This window comes from Rhinichthys klamathensis, unplaced genomic scaffold (genome assembly GCF_029890125.1).
Source record: "Rhinichthys klamathensis goyatoka isolate OS25496 unplaced genomic scaffold, OSU_Roscu_1.1 h1tg000409l_1, whole genome shotgun sequence".
Taxonomy (NCBI): domain Eukaryota; kingdom Metazoa; phylum Chordata; class Actinopteri; order Cypriniformes; family Leuciscidae; genus Rhinichthys; species Rhinichthys klamathensis.
Window position 1 is genome coordinate 5,001 of NW_026606909.1, and position 26,719 is coordinate 31,719.

The following is a 26,719-nucleotide window of genomic DNA, read 5'->3' on the forward strand; positions in this document are numbered from 1 at the left end:
ACACACTCACTCACTCACTCACTCACTCACTCACTCACTCACTCACTCTCTCACTCTCTCACTCTCACACACTCACTCACTCACATTTACTCACATTTACTCACACACTCACATTTACTCACACACTCACTCTCTCACACACACACACACACACACACGCATTCACACACTCACACACACACTCATTCACACACACACACACACACTCACTCACTCACTCTCTCTCTCACTCACTCACTCACTCACTCACTCACTCACTCACTCACTCACTCACTCACTCACTCACTCACTCACATTTACTCACACACTCACATTTACTCACACACTCACTCTCTCTCACACACACACACACACATACACATACACATACACACACACACACCTTATTTAGCATATGTTAGTCACAGAGCCTGCCTGTCCTGATGATGTTCGGTGTGTGTGTGTGTGTCAGTACGGACGAGGCGGCCACAGAGAACATCCTGAAGGCGGAGTTGTGTGTGGCGTCTCTGTGTGGCCGTCTGGGTTTGGTGACGCCGCGGGACGCTTTCATCACTGCGATCTGTAAAGCCTCTCTCCCTCCTCACTACGCTCTCACCATCCTGAGCAGCAACACCACCAACCTCGCCAATAAAGGTACGAGAGCCAGCGCATGCGGATGTCCACATCACACACAACACGCAATAATCACATATTCATAAGCAGGTTATGAACTTTCAGTTTTGGTCAAAATCATTGACCAATTTAATAAGTAATATAATTATATTACTATACATAAGTGAACACACCCATGCTAAAGTTGACTAGAAAGAGGATTCAAAATCATCTTTTGGAAATTGATCTTAATGTCTTAATTAAAGCTGCAGTCCGTAACTTTTTTAAGTTAAAAATAATCAAAAATAATTATATTAAAAAAAACATATTCTGCCAGTGGTCAAAACTATCTGCTTGCCATAGCTAGATTCAAAACGGTTAGCTTGTAATAATGATTTTAATTCCAGTGGTACTGGTGGGTTTCCGCGGGAAATTCGAGCATGTCTTTGGGTCATGACGTCACACCCGTACACATAAAGAAGGAGTTTCGGCTAGCCGGCTATACTGCGCGTGACGATATGTAGAGATGTATAGGCTTTTCTCGCAGCACTTTACATGATTAAACTTATGGCATCCAGAAAGATCCAAACAACAATCATCAGTGTCAACTGGAGATTCAGCAGTTATAAAACCCAAAAGACTTCGTACTTCGGATTTAAGGTGGAAAGAGAAAGAGAAAGAAACCGTCTCATGCGAACACAAGGATTTAAACATCGGCGGGGCTTTTGAAAAGTGCGTGAACTCCGTGTTTTGAAGGGGTTCAAAACGGAAGAAGAGACGGCTTTTTTCTGCTGAACAAGTAAGACATTTCAATAGTTCAATCGTGTAACAGTACGTTTTCTTAATTCACACAGTTATGGAGTTTCCTTTGTTGTGCCTTTCTCGTTTTGCTATTATGGAGAATATGAATTCTGAACTACACAGGTAACCATAAAACACATTAAATTTAACATTAGTCACGCAATGCTGATGTTGTTAACATGAACAATTTGAGAACAAAGTAGGCTATAATTTGCACGGTTGCTGTAAATCTCGTTGATTAAATCTAACGAAGCTTATCATGTCGAATGCTTTTTCCCCCTTAGTTGGTCAGAACAAAAATGGATGTTACTTACTTGTTCAGAAGACATTTTCTTATGAAAATTCTTATGTTGGTCAAACTTTCAAAAAGTGAATCTGTGATTCTGTATGCCAGTATCCACACAGCGCGGTGACTGACAGCAGCACTCGCCTCAAAGCACTGTGTTCATCCGCGCTGTTTCATGCCGATTTACAACCCACGTAAAGATAATAATTGCGCGAATCACTGCAGTTACAGATTTCGAACAGAGAGATGGCGACAAAGAGGAAAAGATACGGACTGCAGCTTTAAGTAAATGTTCTTCCTTAAAATACAGGGGTGCATAAGTCAGGACACCCCATGTTATATTCCCATAGAGGGGCAGATTTTTATTTTTAAAGGCCAGTTATTTCATGGATCCGGGACACTATGCATCCTTAAAATATCCCCACATCATCACACACCCTTCACCATACCTAGAGATTACCATAAGATCTTCTCTCAATGCAAATCAAAACATCTATTAGGCTAACTGAAATACAACCATGCCCATCTCTAGGTGTGTGATGATGCTAGCTGTTCTGTTTGAGCTATTAGCTGCAAGCTTTAGGGTGTTTGTGTATATAAATGTGTGTGTGTGTGTGTAGTGTACTCCATCCAGGGTCAGAGTGTGCAGATGGTCAGTCCGTCGAGTGAGTCGCACCAGCAGGTTGTAGCGGTCGGTCAGCCGCTCACCGCTCAGCCGCAGGGCACCGTTGTGGTAAATCACACGTTCATGTTTCTTACAGTGAAACTAAATGCTTTTCCATGCAAACTAAAACTCCTTAATCCTTCTGTGTGTCCGTCAGCTCACAGCGAAGAACATCCAGTGCATGCGGACGCTGCTGAATCTGGCGCACTGTCACGGTGTTTATCTGGGAACCTCATGGCAGCTGGTTTTAGCAACACTACAGGTACAAGTTTGACCAGTCATTAAAGGGTTCGTTCACCCAAAAATGAAAATGATGTCATTAATGACTCGCCCTCATGTCGCTCCAAGCCCGTCAGACCTCCGTTCATCTTCGGGACACAGTTTAAGATATTTTAGATTTAGTCCGAGAGCTTTCTGTCCCTCCATTGGAAATGTATGTACGGTATACTGTCCTTGTCCAGAAAGGAAATAAAGACATCATCAAAGTAGTCCATGTGACATCAGTGGGTTAGTTAGAATGTGTTGAAGCATCGAAAATACATTTTGGTCCAAAAATAACCAAAACTAGGACTTTCTCCAGCATTGTATTGTCTTCCGGTTCTGTTGTGGATCCGCGTTCAGTGCCGCTGCTGATGTAAGACGCTGCTGACGTGTGTCTGGTGTGTGTGTGTGTGTGTGTGTGTGTATTCTGGTTCTGTTGTGGATCCGCGTTCAGTGCTGCTGCTGACGTGTGTCTGGTGTGTGTGTGTGTGTGTGTGTATTCTGGTTCTGTTGTGGATCCGCGTTCAGTGCCGCTGCTGACGTAAGACGCTGCTGACGTGTGTCTGGTGTGTGTGTGTGTGTGTGTGTGTGTATTCTGGTTCTGTTGTGGATCCGCGTTCAGTGCTGCTGCTGACGTGTGTCTGGTGTGTGTGTGTGTGTGTGTGTATTCTGGTTCTGTTGTGGATCCGCGTTCAGTGCTGCTGCTGACGTGTGTCTGGTGTGTGTGTGTGTGTGTGTGTGTGTGTGTATTCTGGTTCTGTTGTGGATCCGCGTTCAGTGCCGCTGCTGACGTAAGACGCTGCTGACGTGTGTCTGGTGTGTGTGTGTGTGTGTGTGTGTGTGTGTGTGTGTGTGTGTGTGTGTGTATTCTGGTTCTGTTGTGGATCCGCGTTCAGTGCCGCTGCTGACGTAAGACGCTGCTGACGTGTGTCTGGTGTGTGTGTGTGTGTGTGTGTGTGTGTGTGTGTGTATTCTGGTTCTGTTGTGGATCCGCGTTCAGTGCCGCTGCTGACGTAAGACGCTGCTGACGTGTGTCTGGTGTGTGTGTGTGTGTGTGTGTGTGTGTGTGTGTGTGTGTGTGTGTATTCTGGTTCTGTTGTGGATCCGCGTTCAGTGCCGCTGCTGACGTAAGACGCTGCTGACGTGTGTCTGGAAGACACTGGAAGACGTGTGAACCGGAAGACAATACAAAAGCTGAATAAATTACAATTAAAAAATAATATTGTTAATAAAGGCCTTTTTTATTTTATAGTACAATATTAATGCAATAGTACCATATTTCTTTATTCGAAAAATAAAGAGGGAGTTCAGGTTTTCCATCTTTTTTTTGTTTGTTTTTTGCTGATGACATGCCTGATTGTATTCATATTCAATACTCATATTCATTCATCTCCTCTTCCCTCTAAGCATCTGGTGTGGATTCTGGGCCTGAAACCGGCCGTTGGAGGAGTCCTGAAACCCGGTCGGGCCGTGGAGGGTCCCAGCACGGTAAAAACAGGCTTCCCACGGGTCCTTGAAACGCTTGAAAGTTTGTGAATCTGAAGAAAAAAAAATTCAAGGCCCTGGAAAGTTTTAGCCAGCGAAGCATCGAATCGCGAGAATGATTCTGATTTTATTACATAAACAGCGATTGATAATGATAATGTGTTTCTGGTAGCGCTGTTGAGACTCGCCTGTCTCTGTGAGAGACTTTATAGTGAGAAATCAAAACAAACGAGCATAACAGCACACATCATAACTCACAGAACAAACATACTGAGGTAAACATTCACAATGTGGAGTTTTTTATTTATAACATATGATATAGTTGAGTAACATAACATGACGGGAGCTATTTTGCTGAATATTCTCACGATTGCAAAATGTAACATTGATTTTAGTTCAATAAACAAGTAGTTAATATTAAATTACTTTAATTACTTAGGTTAAACATTTAATATTACATATACGTTTGTAATATAATGTGTATTTTCCATCACAGTCTTAAATTTCATTCAAAGTGGCATTAAAAAGGTCTTAAAAAGTCTTAAATTGAACTTGTTTATATCTGTAGACACCCTCAGTGTTATTTTTGCAGATCATAGGCACTTTCTGAGTCATCAGCATTTTTTCATCCTTGTTATGTGAAGATATTGCTCAGAAATGCTCAGGTGCCTTTAAACAAGTCCAAAAATATTGGCAACGTAATGAGACGCCGCTTTTCCACAGGCCAAATGTTTACATTCATGCGCTTATCCAAAAGAGCCAACAATATTAATAATAATATGCAATACTATGAAATGCCGAGTAAAAAATTGAGTTTATTTCTTTTCTGTCGCAGGTTTTGACCACGGCGGTGATGACCGATCTACCCGTCATATCAAACATCCTTTCCAGACTCTTTGAAAGCTCACAGTAAGAACGTCAGAATAATGCATATAGTGCATGATGTCACTGATACTTAATATCAAGTACATTTTTAAAGAGTGCAATAGCTGGGTTTCAGTCACGTGATTATGATGATGACGCGCGAAATTCAGATGGAGGGCAGGGAGTGAAGAGTGCAATGGACGAGATGGAGGAAAGTCCGTACTCTACTACTTTACACGCTATTACAAGAGAAAGATATAAACAAAAAAATCAAATATATGTTGAACGTGATCCTTACGTTATGAAGAGGAGCGATTTTTCAACTGAATTTAAAGATTTTCCTGCCATCGAGGCGGTGGATATCAGCAACTACCTCGTCTTACAGACATACTTTGACTTTGCAAAGTTCGGAAACGTTACACGTTACACAAACAGTCACTTAAGTTGTATTAACTCACCTTTGACGAAGTGATCACTGCACACACGGGCATTTTCCCATTCGGCTCCTCCCGACCGCAGACATAGGTTTGCAAGCCGTTTTTCTGGAGTTTTTCGGTCAATTTCTTGCATTTCCCCCCTTATGAACAACAACTTTTGGTACACGATAAAAACTCCTCGTGGTTTGATCGATTTAAGTAACCATAAACGACACAAAACATAGGCATTTTGAGTTTGTTATAGTGCTTTCTAAATACAGCAAATCACTTCCTGCCCGCCATTTGCATTTCGCGCCATGGCAACGCAGTGGCGTGACGTCATATGAAAACAAGCTATTGTCTCGATAAGTAGCGTTTCCATCCATAGATCAATTGTAGAATGAAATGGTGTGTGTGATTGTAGATACCTGGACGACGTCTCTCTGCATCACCTGATAAACGCCCTGTGCTCTTTATCCATGGAGGCCATGGAAATGGCTTACGGAAACAACAAGGTGCGTCGTTGAGGCCGCAACATACAGGGGAAACTCGAAACATTAGAATATGGTGCAAAAGTTCATTTCAGTAATTCAACTTAAAAGGTGAAACTAATATAATATATAGACTCATTACATGCAAAGTGAGATATTTCAAGCCTTTATTTGTTATAATTTTGATGATTATGGCTTACAGATATTAAAACCCCAAATTCAAAATTAGAATATTTTGAAAAGGTTTCCATAAGCTGTAATCCATAATCATCACAATTATAACAAATAAAGGCTTGAAATATCTCACTTTGCATGTAATGAGTCTATATATTATATTAGTTTCACCTTTTAAGTTGAATTACTGAAATAAATAAACTTTTGCACGATATGCTCATTTTTCGAGTTTCACCTGTACACTGGAATTGGCAACCAAAGATCCTTTTATACACTTTTATTTATAAAACCACAAATGAAAGCACAACTTCAGGGATGAGGAAAGGCCAAAGCAACAAACAAACACCAAACAAACTCCTAACAGACAATAACAGACAAGATATTTACAATATTTTAGAAAATATACAAAAAGGAAATGAGAAACTCAAAGCCAAATTCACACGACAGGCAAGCTAGCAGTAGCAACACACTAGCAAACACACAACAGCACATGTGCAACTCACTAGAGATGGCAATTTCACTTAAAAAAACACTTTGAAAAGCCTTTACGAATATTTATCCGAATCAATGGTTCGGAGCGTGTATCAAACTGCCAGAGTCGCGTGATTTCAGTAAACGAGGCTTCATTACGTCATAACTGTTTTAAAACACTTGTAAATTTCAATGGTTCACCGCTGGGGGCGATGATCTCTGTCAACCCACGAGTCACTGAGAAGTGTCTGTGGGGTTTACCTGATCTCTGATCAGTTTTATACATTTGTAGACGTTTTAACTAGACATTAGTATTATTAAAATGAATAATGGAAGTTAAAAGTCTCTTGTTGGCCTGTTTAGCTGAACCAATCATAGAACGAACAGAACAAACCCTGACAATTGGTACAAGCACATCTAGACACTTGATAATCTCATAAATTGCATTTTGAAATGTTTTACTTTCAATAAAAAATGTGCAATAGATTTGTAAAAGGTGTTTTTATGCATGTTTTGTTGCATTTACACTGTTCTGACCACTAGGGGTGCTAGATTTGGCTTCAGCTGTTTCAGTGTTCGTGTCCATACGAAGCCTCGATCTGCACACCACTAGACATCACAGGTTGAGCATTTATTGCACCTCTGGTCCCATTAGCACCAATCTCATCTGGAGATCACTTTGGGCTCATCCAATCATGTAAAAGAAAGGGCAGGACAAAGAGAGAGATAGAGAGAGAAAGCAACACATACACAATACGTCTCAGGGCGGTAATGATGCTGAAGCTAACTGCAGATTAATTTCCTCATGTTTTATATCTCTCTGATCTCCTCGCTCAGGAGCCGTCTCTGTTTGCGGTGGCCAAACTGTTAGAGACCGGACTGGTGAACATGGACCGGATCGAGATTCTCTGGAGGCCTCTGACGGCTCATCTACTGGAGGTGAGACCCGGGGCCAATCAGAACTATGCAGCTCCTCGTTTTGAAATTCAATCATGTTTAAGGCTTGAAGTTGCCTTTGACCATTTGTTTTATATTTATTTATTTAATGTTTTTATTTTATTTATTATGTATATCATTTATTTTAATTATTTATACATATTTATTGTTTTGAAGTTGTATTTATCTATTTATTTTGCTTAATTTTTTATTTATATTGTTTAGTTTTGAAGTTGTCTGTCAATTTGTCTTTATATTTATTTATTATCTGCTGGTATATATAATTTATTAAAATTATTTAATTGACTTATTATGTATATTAGTTCTTTATTTATAAATACTGTTTTGCTTTAAAGTCGTCTTTGTCCATTAGTTTTGCTTATTTTCTATATTTATTTATTATGCATAATATTATTTCTTAATTTAAATCATTTTATTATTTATTTATACAATATATTTAAAGTTGTCTGTCTATTTTTATTTTATTTTTATATTTTATATTTATTTATTATGTTTATACAATTTGGTGACATTTTATTTTATTTATATTTATTTATTTATTTTTAGTTTTAAAGGTGTCTTTTTCCATTGGTTGTATTTATATTTTATACAATTTGGCTTTTTTTCCCCTGTGTACTTCAGCTTGCCTCTAATCACTAATAATATTGTTTCAGGGTCTCGAAATACTAATAATATTGCTGAAACAAATTTGACTAATATCAGCACAACTAATTACAGTAAATAACTGTTGTAACGAGATGGAAATGTTAATATTTAATATTTGGCGGGCTGCTCTAAACTCTGTGCTCTGTACTTGCTGTCCTTGTCTGCTGTACTCACACTTCTTCTGTAGTTATATATATATATATATTATATATATATATATATATATATATGCTAAAGCACGATGTCCTCATGTTGTCTTATTCCGTCTTTTTCCCTTCTCTGTCTTTTGCGACATGTCTGTTTTGTAGAAGGTAAGTGCCGAACTTTCTTTTTAACTTCAGAAATCCTTCTCTTTGAGTAATGACTCTCCTTTTGTTTCATTTCATGTTTTTGTTGTTGTGTTAATCAGATGTTTTTGTTTTCATGATGATCTTAGCTGTCACATGACTCGCATCAGGGCCCAGAGACCCAGATCACAGAACGGCTGTTTTATATGATAATTATTTTCAGAATGTCATTTTATACCTTCAGCTTTGTGTTGTGCAATTTCAGAAAGTCAAAAGTAATCGAGTAGAAATAACAGAAGTCAGAAGTTTAAATAAACGCTTGACGTTTTGCCCTATAGAGTTTAATGCATTGGGGAATGTTAATGCAAATAATGTGAAAGGACTTTCTGACTGTGATTCAAGATGGTCACATTATTTTGAGATTATTTAATCATCTGCTTATATTCGCAAAACACACCGATCTGTGATCTACACACTCCAAATCCAATAAACAATATCTCCTCTTGTGATCTTAAACAAATCAAATATAATTTATGAATATTTTGCAAATCAGTCTGCATAATAAATGTTTTTTACAAATTATATATATATTTTTTATAACCAATATCTATTGCTTTGCTTTTTTTTTTGTGTTAATGATGTTATTTTGCCCACCTTTGTGTTGTCACCCTCCATTTGCAATGTTTGATTTGTCTGTCTGTATTTCATTAATGGGTGAATCTCAGCCGATGCGCCCATACTTCACCACAAAATCATAACGAAATGATATATTGCATCAGAAGATGAAGCCTGTTATGCCATTATCTTGTCAGGTGTGTCAGCATCCTAACACTCGTATGAGGGAATGGGGTGCAGAGGCCATTACCTCGCTGATCAAAGCTGGACTGTCCTACAAACATGAGCCACCGCTGTCCCAAAACCAGGTGATAATTCAGTCAGATCTTCTGCGTCCTCAGAGTAGGGGTGGGTATCGTGTGAATTTTAATGATTTCGATTCTGCTTATCGATTCCGATTCCTAATTTCGATTCCAATAAGGTGAAAATTCAGATTCGATGGGTCTTAAATATTTCTGGTCACATTACCGCTAAAATGTCTCCAGTCTGACGGACACAACGTCCGTCAAATAACCAGCGGCGCATCGAATCGCGAGAATGATTCTGATTTTATTACATAAACAGCGATTGATAATGATAATGTGTTTCTGGTAGCGCTGTTGAGACTCGCCTGTCTCTGTGAGAGACTTTATAGTGAGAAATCAAAACAAACGAGCATAACAGCACACATCATAACTCACAGAACAAACATACTGAGGTAAACATTCACAATGTGGAGTTTTTTTATTTATAACATATGATATAGTTGAGTAACATAACATGACGGGAGCTATTTTGCTGAATATTCTCACGATTGCAAAATCTAACATTGATTTTAGTTCAATAAACAAGTAGTTAATATTAAATTACTTTAATTACTTAGGTTAAACATTTAATATTACATATACGTTTGTAATATAATGTGTATTTTCCATCACAGTCTTACATTTCATTCAAAGTGGCATTAAAAAGGTCTTAAAAAGTCTTAAATTGAACTTGTCATCTGTAGACACCCTGAAAAACAAACAAAAAAAAGAACTTGGATATCATTCACATTTAGTCTTATTGCAAAACATTTAATTGTATATCTTGAATATAAATCAACAGGCTGAACAACACTTACACAAGAAACTTTTGCCTGTGGTTCAAAACACCATAGAAAAACACCCAACTAATATAAATTTCAAGCATTATTAAAGACAAGCAAACACTCAGTAATTAAAAAAGAACAGATAATAAATTAGCAATCGCAACAAATAGATACAACTGAACAAAGATACGATTGAAATAAACAGTGTTTTAAGATTTCTTTGGTGTTCAGGTACAGAAACTGTAATCAAATGTAAAATAACACTGCAAAATATACATTACAAATATACTTACAAAAGCTATTCAGTCAAGAACGAGTGAATTTTCTCTGTTTGATTAGTGTTATTATAGAGACGGCAGCAGGAATATTAGTTCTGTCTCTTTAAGAGCTGCACAATATAGTTACACACACCTTTAGCACTGAAAGCGTCTCGGGCTTGGATGTTTTAAAATCACTTTTTCTGTGTGCACGTTTTGGATGTAAAACGGTGCAAAATAGTTTAAAATCACATTAAAATCACTGTGAGCGCGCATTAAATGTGTGTGTGTGCAGCATAGAAAACAGCGAGTCGTCTCTCGCTTGAATTGTTTAAAGTTGTGTTGAAATGCTCACAAAGTAATCAATAAGAGGAATCTAAATTTTAATTTCAAACAAGTATCCGATTCCTGACCTCAGGGTTTTCGATTCCCAGCCCTACTTCAATAGTTTGATTTCGGTTATTGATTGGACAGCACTTAACCAATCCCCTGTCCTCCTCAGCGTTTGCAGCTGCTGCTCCTGAACCCGTTGAAGGAGCTCTCCAACGTCCTTCACGCCGATATCCGACAGAAGCAGCTGGAGTGTGTCCTGCAGATCCTACAGAACCAGGGAGACAGTCTCGGACCGGGATGGCCTCTGGTACTGGGGGTCATCGGAGCGATCCGAAACGACCAGGGGTGAGGCACTTGCTATGTGGACACAAACAAATCATGATTCGAAAAGGTTAAAGGTTGGTCCTGAGTAATATAGACACACTTGTATTGTTCGCAGTCAAAAATTAGCGCATTGGAAACGAATGGGAGATGAATTTCATCTAGTGGAAGCATTTGGTACTGCAGCCCAAACTAAATCTTACTGAAAGCTCATTTTCAGTAGCCTGACGTCGTTATACTCAGATGCTAGTCAGCACCAATAGTAACCGACTGCAGAACCGCAGAACCATACGTCATAGCAGTGTGAGGACGACAGCGCCAGCCTAACAGTATGATGCCAGAAGTGGGCGTGGCCTGGCATTGCGCTACTTCAGGCTACTTCTGTGTTTTAGAACGTTTCAAAGTTTAAAACAATGCTGTTATGTATATATTTTTTAACGATTTCATTAAAAATATATATTTAAGAGATAGGCCTATATATATATATATATATATCAAATATTATAAAATATAATAACTATGTTTTGTCCTATTAACAAAAGACAGGGAATGTAGCCTTTTTTAAAAGTTAAAATGATACTTTATGCTTCTGTTTTGTGTCAAATGATTAACAATATAACTTGAACAAAGCTTAAAACAAACAAAATAATAAAAATAAAAAAAGGTTTAGCATTTGAACATTTGATTTAATTGAAAAGCATTTTTTAAATGAAATGTGTTTTTTCCCCCTCTGAAATAGCAAAAGCATGACACACTAGCTGTACCTGCTCCAAATAAATAATAGTAATTAAATCAAAATATAAAATCAAAATAAATAAAATAAATAAATTATATAAAACAAAATCAAACCAAAGAAAATAAATCTTATTAAAGTTATGCAGGCACACATTTAACAATAATTCTCAAGTGACAAATAAACTAAATAAATCAAAACTCCATACACATGGAGTTAATCCTGATGATTCCTGAGGTGCCTTTCGTCATGACACTCGCTTTTATACGATTTATTTTCTTTGGTTTGATTTTGTTTTTTATAATTTATTTTATTTAGTTCGATTTTGTATTTTTATTTAATTACTATTATTTATTTAGAGCAGGTACATCTGTGTGTGATGCTTTTGCCATTTCAGAGGAAAAAAATAATTGTATTTAATTAATAATTTTTGTTTCAGTCCACCATAGAATTATGTTGTGTTTGGTCTATGAAAAACAAATTTGTTAGTTGTGAAATGGTTGAGTATTAACAAACGTTAATAGTTTTTTAAAAGTTAAAATTATACTTTATCCATTTGTTGTGTCAAATGATTAACAATATAAATTGAACAAAGCTTTAAACAAAAATAATAATAAAATGAAAACAAAGCTTGAACTTTTGATTGAATTGAAAAGCATTTTTAATAGTAGTATATTGTCTTTTGTTAATAGGACAAATAATTATTATATTTTATAATATTTGATATATATATATATATATATATATATATATATATATATCTACAGGTAAAACTCGAAAAATTTGAATATCGTGCAAAAGTTATAATTTTGATGATTATGGCTTACAGATTATGAAAACCCCAAATTTAAAATCTCAGAAAATTAGAATATTACATGAAATCAATACAAAAAAGGATTTTAAATACAGAAATGTCGGCCCTCTGAAAAGTATAATCATGCATATGTATAGTTATATATACTAAATATATTAGTTTCACCTTTTAATTTGAATTACTGAATTACATGAACTTTTGCACAATATTCTAATTTTTCGAGTTTCACCTGTGTATATATATATATATATATATATACACACAACTATATATATATATATATATATATATATATACACACATCTTAAACATATCTTTAATTAAATCGTTTAAACAAATATTTATAATAGCATTGTTTTAAACTTTGAAACGTTCTAAAACACAGAAGTAGCGCAATGCCAGGCCACGCCCACTTCCGGCATCATACTGTTAGGCTAGCGCTGTCGTCCTCACACTGCTATGACGTATGGTTCTGCGGTTCTGCAGTCGGACCTATCTCGTCAGCACGAGTCTGATGCGGCTCCATTGGGCTGTGATTATGGGGCGTTTCAACCGAACCAGGAAAGAAAATGCCTCTGTACTCGATTGGATCGACAAATGCCTTGATCGCGGTTCTCTGTTCCTCTTTTAAAATGAATGCGCTGTCTACATCTCCTATAACAGACGCGACGGCTGAATCTACACATCTCAGTTCTCCAGCGGCGGCCATCTTTGTTGTAAACGAACTCAACCCAAGCGCTCTTTGGTGACGTGGATGATTACGTTACGGTTGATCATCTGTCCATCATCGTATAAAGCCCGCCCTGATTCCCTTAATTACTGCATATATATAACATAGTACCGTAAAATCCCCTGAAAATACAAAATATTAAATAAAAACATTATCAAACTAAAACATAGTGCTTTCATTTTATTAAAATTAAAAACTAATTTGGTCATTTTAGTCCACGTGAAGAGCACCAGACAGACCCCAATATACTCGTGGCAAAGTTTTTTGTGTAATCGCCACTGACTAATAATAATAATAATACATTTTATTTAAAGGCGCCTTTCTCGGCACTCAAGGACGCCGTACAGGGATACATAAGACATTTAAAAGCACCAGAAATAAATAAACGACAACAGAAAGAGGCAGAACAATTGACATTAAGTGAAATAGGCAGTTTTAAACAGATTTAAACCAGACTAATGGTAGTTAGCCAGCCAGAGCAAACTTTCCCAAAAAAGTTTCTAACAAACTTAGTTTTTGCCTAGTTTTGTTTGAAGTGACATCACACCACTTTGTTGTTCAAGCAGCTTTCGTCAGAAACTAGATATTGCCCATGAAAATGTACCGAACAACAGTAAATGTCCCCAAAATCTGAAAGAATTTCAATATTTTCATTGGTCCTGGTTGGGTTATACTAGTTGGTGCTTGGTCAATCCTGAACACGTCCCTGGTCAAACAGCGTCACGACGGACCAGGCTCTTGTGAAGCCAGTTGACCAAGGAAGCCTTTATGATTTAGCTAATTAACAGCTAGCAATCAAAAGTCACATTTAAAGTGTTGATCTTGGAGAGTTGATCTTTCATTCCACAGTGAATCCCTCATACGAACAGCGTTCCAGTGCCTGCAGTTGGTGGTGACCGACTTCCTACCCACAATGCCTTGCATGTGCCTCCAAATTGTGGTGGATGTAGCCGGCAGCTTTGGGCTCCAGAACCAGGAGCTGAACATCAGCCTGACGTCTATCGGCCTTCTGGTGAGGAGTACCGCTAGTGTTGCTAGTAACATCGCTAACACTTTACAATAAGGGTCATTAGTTAACATGAACTAAGAATGAACAATACTTCTACAGCATTTATTAATCGTTACGTTCGAAAATCTATTGCACAATCGATCGGACCAACCAACACAAGTTTCGAAGACGAAAATAGGGAATCGATTTTAACGGCTTTTTTTTTTTTTTTTGACCAAAAATGTGTTTTAGATGGACAGATCAATATAGGACACAGAACATGTAGGATGCTGGAGAATAACAATGTCTTTTCTGTTAACCAAATGCTTTTTAATATTCGCTATTACTTCAGTGCAAGTGAACAAGCGCGCCGTTATTTGTTGCGTAGTGACGTGTGTGTTCAAGTAAGCCAGAAATGAGCAGATTCTGCAATACGCTGTATTTAAAGCTGCAGTCCGTATGTAAATCGGCATGAAACAGCGCGGATGAACACAGTGTTTTGAGGCGAGTGCTGCTGTCAGTCACCGCGCTGTGTGGATACTGTCATACAGAATCACAGATTCACTTTTTGAAAGCTTGACCAACATAAGAATTTTCACCGGAAAATGTCTTCTGAACAAGTAAGTAACATCCATTTTTGTTCTGACCAACTAAGGGGGAAAAAGCATTCGACATGACAAGTGATCGTTAGATTTAATCAACGCGATTTACAGCAACCGTGCAAATTATAGCCTACTTTGTTCTCAAATTGTTCATCTTAACAACATCAGCATTGCGTGACTAATGTTAAATTTAATGTGTTTTATGGTTACCTGTGTAGTTCAGAATTCATATTCTCCATAATAGCAAAACGAGAAAGGCACAACAAAGGAAACTCCATAACTGTGTGAATTAAGAAAACGTACTGTTACACGATTGAACTATTGAAATGTCTTACTTGTTCAGCAGAAAAAAGCGGTCTCTTCTTCCGTTTCGAACCCCTTCAAAACACGGAGTTCACGCACTTTTCAAAAGCCCCGCCGATGTTTAAATCCTTGTGTTCGCATGAGACGGTTTCTTTCTCTTTCTCTAGCCACCTTAAATCCGAAGTACGAAGTCTTTTGGGTTTTATAACTGCTGAATCTCCAGTTGACACTGATGATTGTTGTTTGGATCTTTCTGGATCCGCCATAAGTTTAATCATGTAAAGTGCTGCGAGAAAAGCCTATACATCTAAACATCTCGTCACGCGCAGTATAGCCGGCTAGCCGAAACTCCTTCTTTATGTGTACGGGTGTGACGTCATGACGCAAAGACATGCTCGAATTTCCCGCGAAAACCCACCAGTACCACTGGAGTTAAAATCATTATTACAAGCTAACCGTTTTGAATCTAGCTATGGCAAGCAGATAGTTTTGACCACTGGCAGAATATGTTTTTTTTTAAATAATTCATTTGGATTATTTTTAACTTAAAAAAGTTACGGACTGGAGCTTTAATATATCATGAGGATCACGAGTTGCGTATTTGCGCAGATTTGTCTTACACGAACTTCCCCAGAAAAGTGAGTAAACACAGAAACACACCAAATTGGCTCGTGATTTGACAGCGTTTCCCGCCAAAGTTCATTTTTACCCGCGTTTGGCGGGTCGAGGGTGTTAATCTCAATCCCTGAATGTTGCGCTCCTGTTTGTTATTGTGCTGAAACTTCACGCCAGTAAATCATCAGGAATATTGCTGACTTGCACGTCTCAAGCGCCCTCTTTACGCTCGTCCTAACGCCTGTTAGGTGTCTGTGGATTTGCCTGTATCTGGTGTTGAAAATGGAAACGTCTTTAGACATGGAACATTTGTTTTACAATCGATTCAATGAACAATTATGTCTCAAAAATCAAACAGGATTTTTTCACAAAAGTGACTGGCCTAATGTTAACTAATGAACCATATCGTAAAGTGTTGCCTTCAAGTCAAGTTCCTTTGGATAGATGAGTAGACTGAGTAAAACATCTTCTCTTTCTCCACTTTCTGCAGTGGAATATCTCAGATTACTTCTTCCAGAGGGGAGAAGCCATTACAGAGGAGCTGGAAAAGGAGGAAGCGGTTCTCCTGAAACAGGCCCAAGATAAAGGAGAACCTCTGAACCGACCCTTCCACCCGGCACCGCCCTTCGACTGCCTGTGGTTGTGCCTGTATGCCAAACTGGGCGAGTTGTGCGTAGACCCACGCCCGGCTGTGAGGAAAAGCGCAGGGCAAACCATGTTCTCCACCATTGCTGCTCACGGGACGCTGCTGCAACCACCGACCTGGAACATTGTGGTTTGGAAGGTACTGGATCAGAACAAAATGAACTAAGGATGCACCGATATTAAATATTTTACCGATAACCTATAATTCTTAGTATTTGAAAGCTTATAACTGATATATTGGCAGATAAATCTAAATCTAAAACAGGGGTATTTTAAAAATGATGCATGTTTAGTCATGTGATAGGTATCAGATATTGTACTGATAGATATCTATGGTCGTTTTGTCTATAAGATGTGTTTTGGTTGATCGGATCACAAGTGGACGACACTAAATACAGGTGTAAACGAGGTCTAAAATGTTTTGAGCTTCCAGAAGTTGTTGAAAACACATTTGACTGGTTTGGAAGGTACTGGATCAGACTTGGCCAGTGACAAAATTAACTAGGGATGCACCGATATGAACATTTTTGCCGATACCGATTGTGATGACGGGTGCTAAGATGGCGTCATCACTGCCGTAGTCATTACAAATTGTGGGCTTATGTTTCTTTTTCATTTGTTATTTAGGGTTTTGTGTTTCTGTTGACTATGGTGCAGTCCCTTAGGTTCATTATTCTATAAGACTCATTTATAATAAGTTTAAGATATGCTGTTGGAGTGGATTGCAGATAGGTGCACATATCAGTGGTCTTCACAACATAGTGATGTGACATTTGAACCGAGGCATCGGAGCTTGTGTCGAGAAAAAATGGGCGTGCCAGATGAAGCCGCGATTCGAGGCTTGTGTTGTTAACGTGAAAATCACGTGACTGATGACAAACGAGGCCTCGGTTTGTGTGGATACGTCATCGGTTCGGTCTGAGTGTCGCTTCTGGATAAAGGGAGAAAGGGGGTTCGAAACTCGCGCCACCTTGTGGCTGTTGCAGGAGTAGCAGTAGTAGAAGCAGGTGTAGTGTGTCAGAGAGTCAGAGTTAGAGAAATCTCATTGTCGTTATTGTGTCATATATGTGTTAGGGCTGTATATTATTGCATTATATCAGGTTAGAATAGTTATTAATAATAATGAATAATTGTTATTATTAATTATAGTAGCTATATTATAGTCTCGTTATATTAATTAGATAAGATTATTTGGATTGCTTTGGATTTTTGGTAGCTTAGATTTTTGGATCTGGACTGGACTGCTTTTTAATTTGGATTGCCCTTTTGGATTTGTTTGCTTTTTATGACATCTTCCTTTTTCATGGTAATGGAGCCAGCAAGAAAGAGGAAATCCTCCCCTGTCTGGGCTCAACAGAAGCATCAATATCTTTATTTATACCCGCTGGCACTGACATTGTATGTTCCCCTGCATCCTCTGTTCCTTGTGAAAGGATATTTTTCCAAGGGTGGTGAGGTTTTGTCCAAGAAGAGGAATTGTCTAAACCCCAACACACTTCAAAAAATTCATTTTCTCAATAAATATCTATTGCAATTCATCCACCCGAACTGTGGTGTTTACTGCAGTTTACTTTATTACACTTCCTCGAGTCCCTCCACCATAAGCACTGCACTCAACACAGTCACTATTGTTGTTCATACTGTCCCTATCCAATATTTTTTGGAATAATTAATTAACTGTGTGTGTGACAGTTGTCTCTGTACAAGTAAATGCAGACAGAGAAATATACACGTTTTATTTCATGCAGGCAATGGACAAATGTCTGCACAGATCTCTTTATTATTGCAAATGAAAGGTTACAGAGACATTCATATTTAGAAGAAGATAAATAAATAAAACATTGCGGGAGGGGGGCGGGTCATTGGTTCAGAATGAATTAATTTGCCTGCAATTTCTTTGCACAATAGCTAGGTGTCACTAGTGAGCAATGCTGAATGAAGCTTCGAGTAATGAACCTTTGGTTGAAGCAATGGGCTGCGAGGTCTCAGTGGTTCAGGAAGCCTCATCTTGCCATCACTATCACAACATGTTATGTCTGCTATAGTTTCTCTTTGATTTTCTCATTAACCACACAGACAAGTTTTTAGTAATGCATTTTTGTTATTTATTATTTCAAATTTGTATTTATTTCTACATTGCAAACAGTTACCCCACATGCTGTCTACTCACCATTTCCTGTTCCTGTGACTCCTCAAAGGAGGGGGCGGGTCCACAGCTTTCCTTTTTCTTGGGTCGGGTTAAACCATTTTTACTAATAGGGAACTTAACCCTTGGTAATGTAGGCATGGAGAAATGTCTTATGGTGTTTGCATTTAGTTTAAGTTGCTGAATGAGTTTATTTTATTGATTTTTTGGATTTTTGAAAGTTAATTGGATAATGGTCATATATTTAAGCTACAAAGGTTTTGTATTGATACCCCTGTAGTTGGTATGGTCTTGAGTGTAATGAGCCTGTTCTAGGCTATATAAGACAGTCTAAACTGAACCTTGGGAGGAAAGGATGGGGTTATATTGCTGAACGTATCATGAAGATTTTTGCTGCCTGTATCAATTTGTTTTTCTTTGGTTATTGTTATATCAAAGTTTGCACTGAGTCCAGTGTATGTTTATTTTTGTAAATATTTTTTTTTTGTTGGTTTAATTTTGGAATTGTTTCTGTGACACTTCACTGAGAGTTTGTACACCCCTACTACTCCACTGGCCTTTAATAAAAATCCTCTGTGGGATGATATCTGAGTCCTGAGCCTATCTACCACCTCCCCTTGATCTCTACGGGACACGTTATGACACCGATAATTCTTTTGTATTTGATAGCCGATAAATCTAAATCTAAATCCAAATGTTTATATAATTTTTGAGAGCCTGATTACAAAAACAAAAGTCTCACCATTAAAAGCAATGTCCCAAACTATGTTCTCATTACAATTTTATGTAGCTTATATGACAGACTTGTTTTCCTTTTTGAAGTGATTACAATCATATTTCAAGCCATTAAAAACCAATCTGAAGTGTCTCAGCTGAAGGAAATAATCCATTATTTATTGGCTTTAAAGGGATAGTTCACCCAAAAATGAAAATTAGCCCATGATTTACTCTCCCTCAAGCCATCCTAGGTGTTTATGTCATTCTTCTTTCAGACGAACACAAATCAGAGTTATATTAAAAAATGTCCTGGCTCTTCCAAGCTTTATAATGGTAGTGAATGGCTGTTTCTGTTTTGAAGTCCATAAAAGTGCATCTATCCATCATAAAAGCTAGAATTTTACTTTGTAACGTGTTAAATATGAATATTTTTCTTACACAAAGTCATCGCTTCACTTCAGAAGGCCTTTTGTGATGGATAGATGCACTTTTATGATGGATAGATGCACTTTTATGATGGATAGATGCACTTTTGTGATGGATAGATGCACTTTTATGTTGGATAGATGCACTTTCATGATGGATAGATGCACTTTTATGATGATAGATGAACTTTTATGATGGATAGATGCACTTTTATGATGGATAGATGCACTTTTGTGATGGATAGATGCACTTTTATGTTGGATAGATGCACTTTCATGATGGATAGATGCACTTTTATGATGATAGATGAACTTTTATGATGGATAGATGCACTTTTATGTTGGATAGATGAACTTTTATGATGGATAGATGCACTTTTATGATGGATAGATGAACTTTTGTGATGGATAGATGAACTTTTATGATGGATAGATGCACTTTTATGTTGGATAGATGCACTTTTATGATGGATCGATGCACTTTTATGATGGATAGATGCACTTTTATGATGGATAGATGAACTTTTATGTTGGATAGATGCACTTTTATGATGGATAGATGCACTTTTATGATGGATAGATGCACTTTTATGTTGGATAGATGCACTTTTATGATGGATCGATGCACTTTTATGATGGATAGATGCACTTTTATGATGGATAGATGAACTTTTATGATGGATAGATGAACTTTTATGATGGATAGATGAACTTTTATGTTGGATAGATGCACTTTTATGATGGATAGATGAACTTTTATGATGGATAGATGCACTTTTATGATGGATAGATGCACTTTTATGATGGATCGATGCACTTTTATGATGGATAGATGCACTTTTATATTGGATAGATGCACTTTTATAATGGATAGATGCACTTTTATGATGGATAGATGCACTTTTATGATGGATAGATGAACTTTTATGTTGGATAGATGCACTTTTATGATGGATAGATGCACTTTTATGATGGATAGATGCACTTTTATAATGGATAGATGAACTTTTATGGACTTCAAAACAGAAACCGGCCATTATAAAGCTTGGAAGAGCCAGGACTTTTTTTTTTATATAACTCCGATTGTATTCGTCTGAAAGAAGAATGTCATATACACCTAGGATGACTTGAGAGTTAGTAAAACATGGGCTAATTTTCATTTTTGGGTGAACTATCCCTTCAATATATAGGCCAAATTTTCTTATCGGGCCAAAACAATAACATTTTTAATGAACGTATCGGCCAATACCGATATGGTGGCTAATATATCATGCATCCCTAAAATGAACCCAATTGCATTGTAATTTTTGCTAATGACGGAAACCTCTGTAACATTGCTCCGCAGGTTCTCTTTCATCTGCTGAACTGTGTAAGGAAGTCCTCCACCACGGCCGACAAAGAGAAGATCGAATCTGGAGGTGGAAATATCCTCATCCACCACTCGCGCGACACGGCAGAGAAGCAGTGGGCGGAAACGTGGGTTCTGACGCTCGCGGGCGTAGCTCGGATCTTCAACACCAGGAGATATCTGCTCCAGCAGCTGGGTAAGCACTGGAAGATGTGGTTCTCAAAGGCGAATCTACACTCATCTGGATATATTTGAAAACGGCTACAGTCAAACCTAAATTTATTCAGACACCTTCAACATTTCTCACATTATCACAGTTTATTCGCTGAAAATGGTAATAAAATATGAGCAGAACTCAGTTGATATTTGACTGGTTTTGTCCGTCCTTCTGTTAGACTCACACACATGAATTATGTTGAATATCTGTCAGCTGTTAAATTTAACTACACAATTAGATAATACCAGTTTAGCTCAACCAGTGACCAAGCAATGCTTCATGTTGTTCAGTCTGTGTGTAAAAAGAGCATTAGCAATTACAGAAAACACACTTCAGCAAAACATGATCAGCTCAAAGTGGAGGAATCATTTTTGGTCCCAAATATTTATAAATGTTACTGGTAGTCACTGTATGAAGAATTTTTGGATATAATATGTCCATTTACTTTATTTTGCTCTCCTCACTTACATAAATAAACTATAGTGTCCACTTTTGTGTATTTTAATATCATATCGTTTTATTATATGATTATATATTATATTGTATTTTTGTACTGCAAAAAACTTTTTTTTAGAATAATGTGAAAAGGTTTTCAAAAGCTGTAAGCCATAATCATCAAAATTATAACAAATAAAGGCTTGAAATATCTCACTTTGCATGTAATGAGTCTATATAATATATTAGTTTCACCTTTTAAGTTGAATTACTGAAATAAATGAACTTTTGCACGATATGCTCATTTTTTATGCTCATTTCATCTGTAGTGAGAAAATAAAGCTTTTTGAAACAAAAAACCCCCGTCATTTTCAATGGATCCGGATTTAAAGATGGATCTCTTGCTTTTTTTGCAGGTGACTTTTTCAAAGCTTGGGAAGTTCTTCTGGACCACATCCAGTCCGCTGCCCTCAGCAAGAACAATGAAGTTTCCCTCGCCGCCCTCAAGAGCTTCCAGGAGATCCTCCAGCTCGTCACGCCCATTAAAGACACGGATAAACCCGATGCTCTCGCAGCTATGGACGTTCCTTCTGTCCTTATGGAGTCTCTCCAAGGTTCTGGTCCAGGAAGACCCCTAATCCGATCCGATTCGCTTGCAGAACGACTAGCCCAGCGCTACGGCGTCCAACCTTCGCTTCCGCCACCTGGAGAAGAGATCGACGACTCGGCTCTGTGGTGGTCGGCGTGGAACACTTGGTACCGGGTGGGAACCGAGTGCACGCGACCCCCTAGTGGTGGACCAGATAAACTAGTGTTCGTACCCAGCCAGCCTTTCCTGACGGCGCTAATACAGATTTTCCCAGCATTGTACCAGCACATCGCAGGAGGGTTCAGCATGGAGGATCTCAAGAAGCTGGGGGTGATCCTGTATGGAGCCGTGTCGGTCCCCATAAGTTCAGACTCTTCGCCGTTCATCTTGCCCTCCTACACCGAGGCTGTGCTCACAAGCCTTCAAGAAGCAGTCCTGACCGCCCTCGATGTCCTGCAGAAGGTACAACACTACTTAAAGGTGCAGTGTGTAATATTTAGCAGCATCTAGTGGTGAGGTTGTGAACTGCACCCAACAGAAGTTACGGTGGCCGACAGGAAGTGATGTCGTCGTCTGAGACAGCACAGAGTAGCCAGTTAAACAATGAGGATTCTTTACAAAGATAACGAAATTAGGTTTACTTCATTATTCAGTAAATTGCGAATATTATTGATACTTGTTCATCATTGTGTCAGTGTTTTATTCGCTGACTTTAGCTATAGCTTCTTTGCACGAAGAACAACATAGTGACGAAACGCGTTTGTCCGTTCAGGGCCACCGTAGAAACATGTCAGTGTAAGCGGACCCGCGGTGTGTGTAGAGAGAAATGCCTCATTATAATCTAATAAAAACATAACGGTTCATTATGTAAGGGTTTATACACCACTGAAAACATAGTTATGTATATGATATTGCATTTCTGTCAACAGATCCTCCTAAATATTACACACTGCACCTTTAAGTCAGTTAGTTAGTTTATTTGTATAGCGCATTTAAAAACAACTTGTGCTTTCCATTAAAACAATATTCCAACAGCATAAATAGCCAAAAATACAAAAAACATTAAACACCAAACCAAAATACAATTACAATTAAAAGGATAGTTCCCCTCAAAAATATCTCATAATTTACTCACCCTCAAGCCATCCTAGGTGTATATGACTTTCTTCTTTCAGCCGAACACAATCGAAGTTATATTAAAAAATATCCTGGCTCTTCCAAGCTTTATAATGGGAGTGAATGGGGCCCAAAAAAAAGTGCATCCATCCATCCATCATAAAAGTAATCCACACGACTCCAGGGGTTAATAAAGGCCTTCTGAAGCAAAGCCATGCGTTTTTGTAAGAAAAATATCCACAATTATAACTTTACAAACTATAATCACTGAAGCTCCTCCGACATTTCTCTTTAAAAATTCAAATTTTAGACTTCTAATTCGTTAACAGTGTTTTGTTTTGCTCTATCGTTTATTAATACGTCATGCGTCGGGTCAGAGGTCACTCTTCCGCCTGAACCCAACTCGCATACGTCCGTTACCGGAATCCAGTGATTATAGTTAATAAAATGGATATGTTTCTTACAAAAACGCATGCTTTGCTTCAGAAGGCCTTTATTAATCGTGTGGATTACTTTTATGATGGATGGATGCACTTTTTTGGGCCCCATTCACTCCCATTATAAAGCTTAGAAGAGCCTTTCTTCTGAAAGAGTTTCAGGGCGAGTAAATTACGTGATAAATTTTGTTTTAGGTTGCACGAGGTCGTTTCACTCTTTGATGTTTCTGTTGTTTGGATATATTTGCATTGTTAATGCAAGTACCACACGAGCACTAGTTAGCTGTTTAATGACTAGACAAATCATCCATTCAGTCCCATCCTTATTTTTCTCACCAACCAAATAAACCAAACTCTAATGACTAACAGACGTGCGTTAACCCCCCCAACCCCCGCCCCTCCCCCCTCTGAAAATCATGCTTTTTTTTTTTTTGTTGATGGATTGCACACCTGTTATATCAACTAGATCAGTTGATTGTGATGAATGTCTGAATGAGATTGTATGTCATTGTTCCAGGCAATTTGTGTGGGTTCGGAGAATCTCCAGGTGATGTATCCGGCCATCTTTGAGCAGCTCCTGTTGTTCGTAGAGTTCTCCTGTAAACCTCCTCAGTACGGAAAGATGGAGACCAAACACGTGGCCAATGCCAAATACAACCAGGTGAGTCTCTGTCCGGTGTCCACCTCGGATGGGCTTCACTTTTCAGCTGTTTTCAAGATTGGTTTTGATCGTTGTTTTATGACTCACCATACACACATACACCCATCATCATCATACAGCATTCATTTCCATGTCTGTTTCCCAATATGATGCTATAGTAGATGATCTTTGTTTCTGCTCTGGAGTGTTTTGAATGCACACATTGCACACTTCTTTGTTTTTTTCTTCTTCCCTGTTCAGTTATATGAGGCTCTAGGATTACAATATTTCACTTTTGTCATAACTATTTGGGGATTTTAGATACGTTCAGTGGCTTTCTGATTGTTTATTTTGAAGATGTTTGTCTTTGCATGCTGTGGTTTTATTTTATTTTAGTCATGTCTGAATACTTTGGACCACGTTGTTCCTTTTCAAATTCAACTTTGAACATTTTAATTTTTAATAACACTAGGGTTGGATCAGTATACCAGTTAAAGCTATAAACCGTAAATAAATGTGAAATACTCAAATATTTAAAACATTTAAAACATCTCTTACATCAAAAAGAGGTTTTTGTGTGTCAAAAATTACACATATTTGTGAGAATATTGTGATTTACTTACATTACCCCATCTCTCAGGTTAAATGCAAAGTATTTTTAAACATGACTCTCAAACCAAACGCTTGTTAGTTTTTGTTGTTGTTGTCATTGTATGAAGTAGTTTCATTGTGCGGTTGTGATCAGCAGTGGTAGTAAACATTTGTCTGCTCTTCTCTTGTTCTGTTTTTGTACTTCATACGGATCCACTTTAGATCCAACTGTTTGCACCGGTGAGTTCTTCCTCCCTTCCGCTGTCTTTTTCTATATCTCCGTCTCTCGTCTGCTTTCTGCCTCGTTTTCTCTTCCTTTTCCTCTCCGGCTGCTCTTGAGCTCCATTTAACTGCTCTAAATGACAAACTTCGCTCTTTCATACTCTTACGCTCATTTCCATCAGCCACATCTATTCATTCATCTCAAAACTGCCAAAATAAACTACAATTTCAGTTATTTTATGGCATTTCTTAGAACTGTCTGTTGAAAAGTTATGAAATTTTGCACATTTATAATGGAGAGTCTCCACTTCTATCATGCCAGTTTTTCAAACTCTCTAGCGCCACCAACAGTTAATTTTGTACACTTTTATAACTTATAATCTTTGAGTTATGTGGTCAAGAAACAGACCATATTTGGAATAGCATATTATCACACTACTCTTACTATTGTTGCAGAATGTAGTATGGATAATCTACATGTTTATGTATGTATAAAATACTACATTTATCAATATGTACAGTCTACAACACTACATGACACACAGTCTACCACAATGCAATGTGCTTGACTTGACCTTCCATTTCCAGTGTTTTAATAGTTTTAAAATTTTTAACGTCACCTTGACTGATATTTTACACAAAATATTATTAAACAGAAAATAAACATTTCGGTTTCCAACATGATAACTGGATTAAACTTGCAACATGTTGAAAATAAACTAGCTTGCTATTGTGTTGTAGCATGTAGTACACATTATATACTACACACTTTTCAGCAAGTAGTAAGCTATTATTAGCTAAATTTATTGCCTTATGTGTAGTTTAAAGCACATGGTGGTTTCAATTTGTTAAACCTACTTACAAAAAGTTTAAAAATTATTAATAGCCTTTTGATTTACCCATTTGCATGTATGAAATGGACGACAAGGATGCTTGGAGGTCGACCGATAGTGGTCGACACCAAGGCCATAGCAATTAAATTAGACGGCGCACATGTACATTGTATGTATACTCTCGCGCTGTATTTGCTTCTTTTTTTAGAACACTTGATAGTTATGAAATCACAATAACAAAATATGTATTACAGTGATGATAAAAGAAGAACTGAAATTGAATGTTTCTGATTTGTTTATATGTTTTATCTATCTCACGTCTCTTGCTTTAAACATGCAACTTTGCTGGATATGAATGCATAAAAGCGACCAGCTGGATATAAACTAATGCAAATTTATTGTAAAAATCGTGCCAATAAACAATTGGGTCGGGTTTGCGTGTTTTTTTTCTCACATTGTTTTAAAATCCCCCTGTAGTCAATAATTTTATCCCTTAACTCATCTTTGATCACCAAAATGACATATTAAAAAAAAGTTCTTCATGCCTTAAAATATCTTGAATGTAACTCGACACCCTCGCCTCAT

At 37.6% G+C, this 26,719-nt stretch overlaps 1 protein-coding gene across 1 annotated transcript in view; it reads left to right on the top strand.

Moving 5' to 3' along the window:
* Positions 1-422: 422 nt before the first annotated feature.
* The window catches only part of mon2 (MON2 homolog, regulator of endosome-to-Golgi trafficking), a 39,446-nt gene continuing 13,149 nt past the window's right edge, over positions 423-26,719 (top strand). Inside the window, exons 1-15 of the mRNA XM_056234947.1 lie at positions 423-633; positions 2,299-2,411; positions 2,500-2,604; positions 4,011-4,091; positions 4,924-4,997; positions 5,793-5,883; positions 7,342-7,443; positions 9,206-9,316; positions 10,837-11,012; positions 14,115-14,277; positions 16,264-16,557; positions 21,052-21,250; positions 22,123-22,757; positions 24,366-24,509; positions 25,302-25,319. Coding sequence (XP_056090922.1) covers positions 423-633; positions 2,299-2,411; positions 2,500-2,604; positions 4,011-4,091; positions 4,924-4,997; positions 5,793-5,883; positions 7,342-7,443; positions 9,206-9,316; positions 10,837-11,012; positions 14,115-14,277; positions 16,264-16,557; positions 21,052-21,250; positions 22,123-22,757; positions 24,366-24,509; positions 25,302-25,319 — 2,517 coding nt within the window. The remainder of the gene's footprint in view (positions 634-2,298; positions 2,412-2,499; positions 2,605-4,010; positions 4,092-4,923; positions 4,998-5,792; positions 5,884-7,341; positions 7,444-9,205; positions 9,317-10,836; positions 11,013-14,114; positions 14,278-16,263; positions 16,558-21,051; positions 21,251-22,122; positions 22,758-24,365; positions 24,510-25,301; positions 25,320-26,719) is intronic.